At 45.4% G+C, this 9,315-nt stretch overlaps 1 protein-coding gene across 1 annotated transcript in view; it reads right to left on the minus strand.

Annotated features, from left to right (window-relative positions):
* The window catches only part of RBPJ (recombination signal binding protein for immunoglobulin kappa J region), a 55,547-nt gene extending 47,059 nt beyond the window's left edge, over positions 1–8,488 (minus strand). The window contains exon 1 of the mRNA XM_071556679.1: positions 8,426–8,488. Within this exon, the coding sequence (XP_071412780.1) occupies positions 8,426–8,445 (20 nt within the window). The 5' untranslated portion in view covers positions 8,446–8,488. The remainder of the gene's footprint in view (positions 1–8,425) is intronic.
* Between the last annotated feature and the right edge of the window lie 827 nt (positions 8,489–9,315).

A 9,315-nucleotide genomic window follows, 5' to 3' on the forward strand; every position in this document is an offset into this window, starting at 1 on the left:
ACAAATTCTTATGCTGAGCAAACAAGTTTAAACTTATTTTCTACACTGGTAGTTCCTAAGCCACAAGTTGTAAAAAAGAAACACTCCCTGCAAGATCCTTTGCCACTGCTCCCAGACAAAATCAAATTACGGAGTTAAAATAAAAGCTGCTGGGAAAAGAAAAGCAGAATATTGTTTAAAGAGTATCTTTTAATTCATGCAATTTCTATGGTCCAGTAAAAATTAGGGACCAGTATTTTGCACAATTCAATTCCCTCTTTCAGGCCTGGAAAATTCTGAATTTCATGGCAGCCTGATCGAGTTTCATTCTGATACCAAGTTTCCTAGTAATCTCCCAAAGCACCACACACTGGAAATACACTACAAGTATGGCTTTAAAAACCCAAACCAACAAAGTGCAGATGAAAGTTCTGCAGACCAAGCAATCTTACCAAGAACATGAGCAAAAAGGCTTTTTCTCCAGAACATTTAGAAATACGTCTATATTTGTCTGCACTCGTAAAGGGAAAAATTTAAGTGTTCAATTCTGCTCAAATCACTAAAAGAAATTAGATTAACAACTGAAAGACTGACTAGCACCCATTGCAGTGTATAACACTTAACTTAGCCTACCAGGAGCAGAAAAATTAAATTAAGAACCAGGTGTAGTATCACACACAGCAGTTAAAAATGACCACTTGCCAAAACAGCTCTCTGCCTATTAGAGAAAGTGTTCCAGACTTTCAATACAGTCATTAAATGACCCTGCACACAAGTTAGTCACGCAATTACAATGAACTGAAGATAGTTCTTGCTCCCAAATGAGAAACAAATGAGGAAAAGTTATACCATAAAACAACCACCATAATGTCTTCATGTTTTCCAAGTTAAGCAATGTAAACAATTTTAGAGTCATAGACTCAGAATATCCTGAATTGGAAGGGACTTAACAGGATTATTGAGGACAACTCCTGGCCCCGGACAGGACACTGCCAGGGACCACACCATGTGCCTGAGAGCATTGGCCAAACGCTTCTTGAACTCTGGCTTGGTGCTGTGACCACTGCCCTGGGGAGCCCTTTCCAGTGCCCAACCACCCTCTGGGTGAAGAACCTTTGCCTGATATCCAATCTAAACCTCCCTGACTCAACTTCAGGCCATTCCCTTGGGTCCTGTCATTCGTCCCCACAGAGATCAGTGCCTGCCCCTCCTCTTCCCCTCACGAGGAAGTTGGAACTGCAGTGAGGTCTCCCCTCAGTCTCCTCTTCTCCAGGCTGAACAGACCAAGAGCCCTCAGCTGCTCCTCATGCAGCTTCCCCTCAAGGCCCTTCATTGCCCTCCTATGGACACTCTCTAATACCTGAATCTCTTTCTTACATTGTGATGCCCAAACTGCACACAATGTCTAAGGTGAGGCCACCCCAGTGCAGAGCAGAGCAGGACAGTCACCTCTCAGGTGCAGAACCTGGCACTTGCCCTTGCTAAATTTTATACAGCTGTGATAGGCCAGCCCTGTAATTAGTCAGGATCTCTCTGCAGGCCCTCTCTTAATTTAAATAACTATAGAAATATGTAACTTAAATTCAACAACCATGCTTTCAAGACTTATCTACATAAAAAGAGCCTCTCAAATCTCCTGAAGACACATGCTCTTCACACTGCTTTAGAAAGAACAAATCCTGTCCCAGCAGCATGTTATTCATTGATCATATTAATCAAAACAGTAAACACTATAATGATATCTCATAGTAAAATTTTATACATCAGTCAAGCTTTTCAAAAATGAAAATCTTAAATGGAACACAAAAATAGTGTTTATCAGCTCTATTTTAATGTATAATATCATATATATAATTTTAATAGACTGTCTATTGTAAGGATACAGAACTGCAACCTTAATCAAGAGATTTTTCACACTGCAGACACCAAACCCCACACCTTCTTTCCTTTCTGGGTGAAAAGATTTACCACTACATATCTGTAGTTTTTGCATTTACAAGTAAAAGAGTAAGAAGATACGTGTCCAGTTGAAGAGAATGAAGTATTTTTCAGAAAATGGAATTAAACAGTACAAATAGGCTTTGAAAATGGCTGTTCTGTGACATAGCAAAGGCAACAAAATAAAGTTTCTTCAGATTGTAAAGGGTACTTAACTTTTTTTAAGAAAAAGCAGCACCCACAAAATAAACACACACGTGTAATGATTAAGGAGCACCATAACAGAAGTGGAACCCCAGGAAATGAGATAATGTATAACTAAGTTTAGCACTTACTGTTCCAAGATTCAGTAAGAATACAGATATGGAAACTGCTATTTTCTATTAACAGTTCTCTCTTCAAAGAGATCTGTTGGCTGTTTTATGCTGGAAAGAGATAACCACAATTCTATATTTATAATTTCTATACTTATAATTATCATATTCTATATTATTTCCCTGTCTCTCATAATCATAATTATTCATTAATGCAATTATGTTCCATACAGGTATCAAGTGCATAATATTGTAAGTATTTCCACATAAAATAAAGTTCACCAAGATCAAGAATATTATACACCTATAATTATAAAATTGCCTTGAAATACTATAAACTTAAAAGGCATATCCAGTTTTGTGAACAGACTTAAGATTTTATCTAACTATACATTGACCTTTTTCCCTTCTTCACCTAAACACACAGGAAAAAGAAAGCAACCCTACAAAAGCAGGTAGACACTACAACTGCCCAATTTTTAAAAACACTGAAATAACAAATCCACATAAAAGTACAACTTCCCTGGACATGCTCTTGGGAGGCAGTGAATCAGCACATCACAGTGACATAGAGGTCAGTTAATAATGTGCTTGCAATTAACACCCAAAGAATTTAGGGTAGCGAGTGCTACGAACATAGAAAAGATGCCCTGAAACTTGAAAATTCTGCTGACATAATTTGCTCTCCAAATGTGAAACTAATATTTTGCATAAACTACATCCTTCACTGCCAAGAGAGATTCAAGCATGTTGCATAAGTTAGAACAGTTGCTTGTGTGAAATATGTACTTTACAAATGTAAATTGAGATTTGTCTCTGCAAGTTTATCAATGAACAGACTTGGCATAGAACAGGTTTGAACTGCACCTTAACAGTAATTTTCACCAAAAATGAGTTACTAACTATAAAATCTGTATTCAAAGTCTTTGCCAGTGAAGGCACCTCAAGTCTTCTAGGGAGACTTTACACGTACTCACAGGTTATTTACCCTTCTTTTCACAATATTTTTAAATGTAGAAATATTGCAGTTCAAAACAATGAAAAAAAAACCCAAACAAATTATTACTGCCAAGTAGAAATCAGCAAGTCAGAGGAAAGAAACTCTCTCTCATTCCTAAACTCAGGATCATTATGCAACTCATAGCAAGGAACAGGAGACTTAAAAGAGAGTTACTTCTGCAAAGAGGTATCAGCAAGGGCTGTTGTCTTTTAATTAGCTGTAACAAATGCACACACACTATGCCAAATAAAATAGTCTATAGATTATTTTTAGAGAAACAGAAAATAATCTTTCTATAGCTTGAAGTTTCTTTGTGCTTTGTATCCACGAGAATAAGTCAAACAACAAAGAGCTACTTAATACAATGAATAAACAATGAAAGCAAATAAAACCCAAATTAAGAGCTTAACTTCATAAAACTGCTTCTACTGAAACTACAGAAGGTTAAAAGAGTATTTGCCAGCATCTCAGAAGACTCCCTCAAGAATACAGTGCTCACAAGGATTTCCCAATAGTCAAACTCAAGACAGACATGCTCTTTGATAACGATTTAAATGTTAGTCACGCAAAACATCTACTCATTGGATTGTAAACGAGTTTTTCCCAACCTTTAACACTCATCAGGTGCATATACACAATACTGTAGTTATGCAATTACTCAAATCTTAATAAGCACTGCTTAAGCCTTCAGTGGCAGTAAAACCTGTAGCCTGCAGATCCCATCCATGAATTCCAGTCCTACAGTCTGCATCATCCTGTTTCCACTCAAGCTTCACTTAAACAAATCTCACAGACATCTCTTTCAGCCTAATCCTACCATGAGGCTCAGAATCAACATGTAATTCTTATCTTCCTAGACATGACAATCACCCAAAACTACCAGCAATGCACCTTTTCCAGAAACACTCTCCCTGATTTCCTTGGCATTGTTGCTCCAATGACTCAGCTCTTATCATTCTCACTGTTCCTTCAGTATATCCTCCTGAAGGAGCCTCCTCATTCACCTGTGCTGTTTTATCAATCATTTAGTCGGTTTCTGCCTTGCATCCCTCTCCAATCTTCCTCACTCTCTTCAGGGCCAGGATTCAAATTCAACTGTGCACCCCCTACAACTGAACAGAAACATCCTTTCTACTCCACCTCCTGTTAGTCCAAGCCAACACCTCAGCTTGTGTCCCCCTCTCCCCACATCGATGCCTCACTATCAGCTCAGCCTCAGCACAGAAACACACAGTTCTTACCCTCTCTATCACTGCTTCAGGCTCCTTTCCACTACTGCAACTCATGAACTTTCAGGAATCTTAACTAAGCATTAGCACTCAAACAATGGCTCTCTACAGGTCCCAGAAACAACCTGGTGTTGAGATCCTGGTATGCCTATCACATCATTAAGTTATCCCCTCATTAGCTTAAATTTTACCCTGTGACCACAGCAGTTCACATCTGAACTACTGAAGCATCTTTCCTTATCTTCTGAAATCCAGAACTGACCCTCATGAACACTCCTCTCTCAATAGCTTTCTAAATACAAAGTCAGATCAACCCAAGTTCTCCCTTCACTCTCTACTTCAAGACCCTCACTGATCAATGTCCTCATCCTAAAATTACTAATCAGGATGTAGATTAGGTTAAAGTTTCAATAAATTATCATATTTTAATGTCCGAACTTCTCTTTATTCAGCCTCATGGCTGGAAGAACTCCACAAACCAGCACGTTCTCTCAGAAAACCTCCCACACGTATTTTCATAGTTCTCATTAAAAACAAACTAAACAGCCAGATGGCTGGCACATCGACACCACTGCCCTAAAATCCACTGCTCTGATGCCAAACACTCTCCTGTGTCATCACAGATCTGATGTGTCTTCCCTTGCCCTTAAATCGTTCAGCATTCTGGGTCAGGAAACCCCTCTTAACCACTGAACTCCCTGATGACTAATTCAGACACGGAACTTGAACAGCCTGTTACTTAGCAAAGTGTTACTAAAACAATTTCAATATTACAGTGCCTGTGGAAAACATCACACCAGGGATAAGCCCACTCGAGTTATTTTTGTCTTTTCAAGGCTTCTCAAACTGTTTGGAAAATAACCCCAATACTGTATTGTATACGGCTATTACAGAGGCTTTCACTGGTAACTGAACACCCAAGCCAATGCCACCACTTATCATTAGAGCTCTGTGCACTTGCTGCTGGTACAGGCGTCTTTGCAAGGTATTTCCAGACCAGGCTGTCCCAGGCTACTGAGAAGACACGATTCCAAACTTTACGCAATTTTAAAATTACATAAAATTAAGTTCATGGCATTAGAGATTCTCTCAGTCATGTGGCTGTATTAGCAATTTTCAAGCTGACACCTACAGGTATTTTTGTAGGATCAGCAATTATTTAAAACCAAGTGTTTTGCACTCAAAATGTGCTCTCAAATTACATAACAATTTCATTGATTTTGTCACCTTAAAATGATGTTTCCCTAAATCATTCACAGGCAAAACCAAAAATACTCCACAAACCCCCAAAATACTATCCTATAATTCCAGCCACAGATTAACAACTTTTTGTAATAATAGTTCAAATTGTAATTAATTTTCAGTTATTGCCTCCTGTTTCTGTGTACTTTCTCACTGTATCTGGTTCTGACAGTGCACAGTTTAGGTTCAGCCACACTGTACGTACAAATAAGTTTGACCGAAACACTTCTGGAGATGCAGCAGCACAAGTGTGCACGCAACAAAGCGGTGACATTCTCTGACTGCCACAATCACTGCAGTAAATTCCTACTATTCTCTTCCAACACTGCACAAACTTACGGACCTTAACTGAAGCTCAGGCACACACAGTTTGCACAGGAACAAAAAGTGTTTTTTACATCCAGCTGACACTGACTGCAGAAGAGCCACAAGCTGTGCCTCAAAGGTGAGCACCCATCCAAACACAGGGGTTTGCTCACTACATTCTTCAATTGTTAATTCCAAGCAGTTTTTCCCCTGCACAAAACAGCTTTTACAGAATAGTCGAGACGGAAAACTGCTTGTACTATTTTGAAAAACAAACATAACAATTAGCTGCTGGACTAACAGCAGTTTTTAATCCTAATACACACAGATGAGTCAGCATTAGAGAGGTACTCAAAACAGGCCATAATGAAAACAAAGAGTCAGGCTCCTTAGTGCAATTTAACGACAACATTGACCAAAGTTAACAGGTTTCATTTTACCAAGGTTGGAAGTGTTTGACAGTAAGAAAACAAGACCACTTTTCCAGAGAATTACTCGAATCACAGGTTTTGAACAATAAATTCAGTATTAAAATCCTAACCTGTACACAACTTTTTCACTATTTTTCCCAGTGTTCCAATTATATGATCATGGATCTTTTAAAAAATAAATAACCTACAGTTGTTTTCGTCAACATTTTAGTAGTTGTCCGAGAAGGAAAAAAGTAATGTCACAAACATGACAATGCTTCTGACAAACCTGTAGTAATCAATAAACAAAAAGAAATGGAGCCCAAATATTTAGATGAGCAAACTAACAGAAATGTGGGAAAACTTAACTGCTAACTAGAGTGCCGGCCAATAGTTACAGGAATTTTAAAAGCATTTGTTCCCTTTTTTTCAAACTATAACCTCTAAAATAGTACACTCCAGAAATCATAACAAACAACACCAGCTTTCCTAAGGAACATTTAACTGGGAAAATGTATATAAGCTGCAAGACGCCTTCATCAGGTGAGAAATCAAGCAAAACCTTAGATTTATTTTTCGACAAACAAGAGTGAGGAATTGGAAACCCTCCTGCAGCCAAACAAAACAACAAATACCATAATTCTACCTTCCACAGGAGAACAAAAGCATCAACCACCAGCTCCACCCCACCCCCAAGCAGGCTGTTGCTCTCTAACCACAGAGCCAATGCTGTAGACAATGTAATCCCACAGGGAAGACAGAAGGTCACAGACACACTGTGAAATCTTAAAATAAAGTCCACGCTTTAGAAAGACATGGCAAGTACTTCCACCAGTCAAAATTTCATTTGGAACAAACAAGTTGAGCATAGAAACAGCCTGCTCTTCTGACTCTCTTCCTTCACCACATAGAGGGAGGTCACACGCGCTCAGCGTAGCCCAAAATTAAGGACACTGCAGTTACAACAAGCAGCAGCAATCAAGATGTGGTGAGGACGGCAACGTGCAGTGCAACACTGCATGTGTGATTGCACACTGTATCCCAGCACTGGATCTGTGATTATTCATCAGCTGTAGGTGGCTAAGAGGGTGTCACTTATTACAGTGACACATGCTGCAGCTGGCTAGCCATGATTAAGTATTACCCAGCGTGGCTGAAAGAGACGGTGACTACCATTCATTATGATCCAGCGTAGCTTAGTGGGGTAGGGACGCTACTACCCTTCCCCGCACCGCAGTATTTGGAGGAAGGCAGCTAAAACTCAACAAAGCTCTAGGAACGGTGTGCAGGGAGCAGAGAAAAGGAACCAGCCTGGGGAAGCGGGTGCCCTGCTCCCAGGGGCAGCGCCCGTCCTCGCTCGGCGCGACCGGGGGAGCGCTCGGGATTGCTCTGCCGGGGGGTGACAGCGCCGGGCGGGCCGGGCCCCGTGTGCGAGCGGTCCCGGGCACGGCGGGGACGCCGCGCTCAGTTTCCAACCACGGCAGCAAAAGCCTTTTCCGAGCGCTCTCTCGGTCCGCGGCCGGGGGAGCCCGGGGGACCCCCTGCTGCGGCGGGACGAGCCCGGGCGACCGAGAAGGGGAAACAGCCCGTGCCAGCCCCGGGTCCCCTCCCCGCCGGGCTCCGCCGCTCCCCTGGAAGCCCCCAGAGCGGGACCCGCTCCGGAGCCGCCAGGACGAGCACCGACTCTGCACGGAGTCCCGACCGGCGTGTCCGCGCCGGGGAGGAGAGCACGGAGAGCGCCCGGCCCCGTCGGGATCCCCACGCCGCGGGGCGGCCGCAGAGCGCGGCCACTGCCGGCCCGGCACCCGGGGCGCCTCCTCCGTGCGCCCACCCGGCGGGACCCCAGCCCCGCGCGGCGGCGAGGCCCGCCCGCCGCCCGTCCGGAGGGCAGCCGGCCGTGCCCGCGAGTGGCGGCCGAGGCGCGGGCGGTGGGGCGCGGCCCGTCCCGGCCCCGCTGGCCCCGGGCGGCGGCGGCTCCTCCGGGCGCGGCGAACGCCCCGCACTCACCCTGTCACAACAGGCGCCATCTTCCACAAACTCTCGCCAAAACTCCTACTCTCGCGAGAGCGCCCCCCTCCCTGCGGCGCGGAGCGCGCGTGCGCGGGCCCGCGAGACACGCGCGGGGCGGGGGGGGGGGGGCGGCGCGCGCCGCCCACTGAGCGGCCCCGACCGCGCCCCAGACACAACACCCGGCGTGGGAACCGCGCCGCTCTCGCGAGAGCCGCGCGCCGCCCGGCACGGCACGGCGCGCACGGGCAGCACATCTCGCGAGAGCGGCGCGCGCAGTGGGGGAAACTGAGGGATTCCCCCGGCCCGGGGGCGGGGGCGGAGGGAGGTACCATTCGGGGCGCGGAGGGAGGGGCGGGCCGGGCCGGGGCGGGGCTGCTGCCGCGCGCGCGGGGACCGCCCCCTCCTCCCTTCCTACCCCCGCGGGAAGCGCGCGTGGGCGCGCCCGCCTCGTGCTGCCTGCGGGCCCGGCACGTGCGCGGCCCGGAGACACGAGTGGTGGGGATCGGGGCAAGGATCAGCGACAGGGATCGGGGCAGGGATCGGGGCGAGGATCAGCGACAGGGATCGGGGACAGGGATCGGGGCAAGGATCAGCGACAGGGATCGGGGACAGGGATCGGGGCAAGCATCAGCGACAGGGATCGGGGCAAGGATCAACGACACGGATCGGGACAGGGATCAGCGACAGGGATCGGGGCAAGGATCAGCGACAGGGATCGGGAACAGGGATAGGGGACAGGAATCAGGGCAGGGTTCTATCCCCACAGGCCCGGAAACCCCAAGATTTTCCAGATTGGGAACAAAAACTTAACAGCAGGAGGCCGTGATGTGGAGGCGCAGTTCAGGCAGGTCTGCCCCGTTTCTTGTGGTCAGGGTCCACTAGGAGAC

This window comes from Pithys albifrons, chromosome 5 (assembly GCF_047495875.1).
Source record: "Pithys albifrons albifrons isolate INPA30051 chromosome 5, PitAlb_v1, whole genome shotgun sequence".
In the NCBI taxonomy this organism is placed as follows: Eukaryota; Metazoa; Chordata; class Aves; order Passeriformes; family Thamnophilidae; genus Pithys; species Pithys albifrons.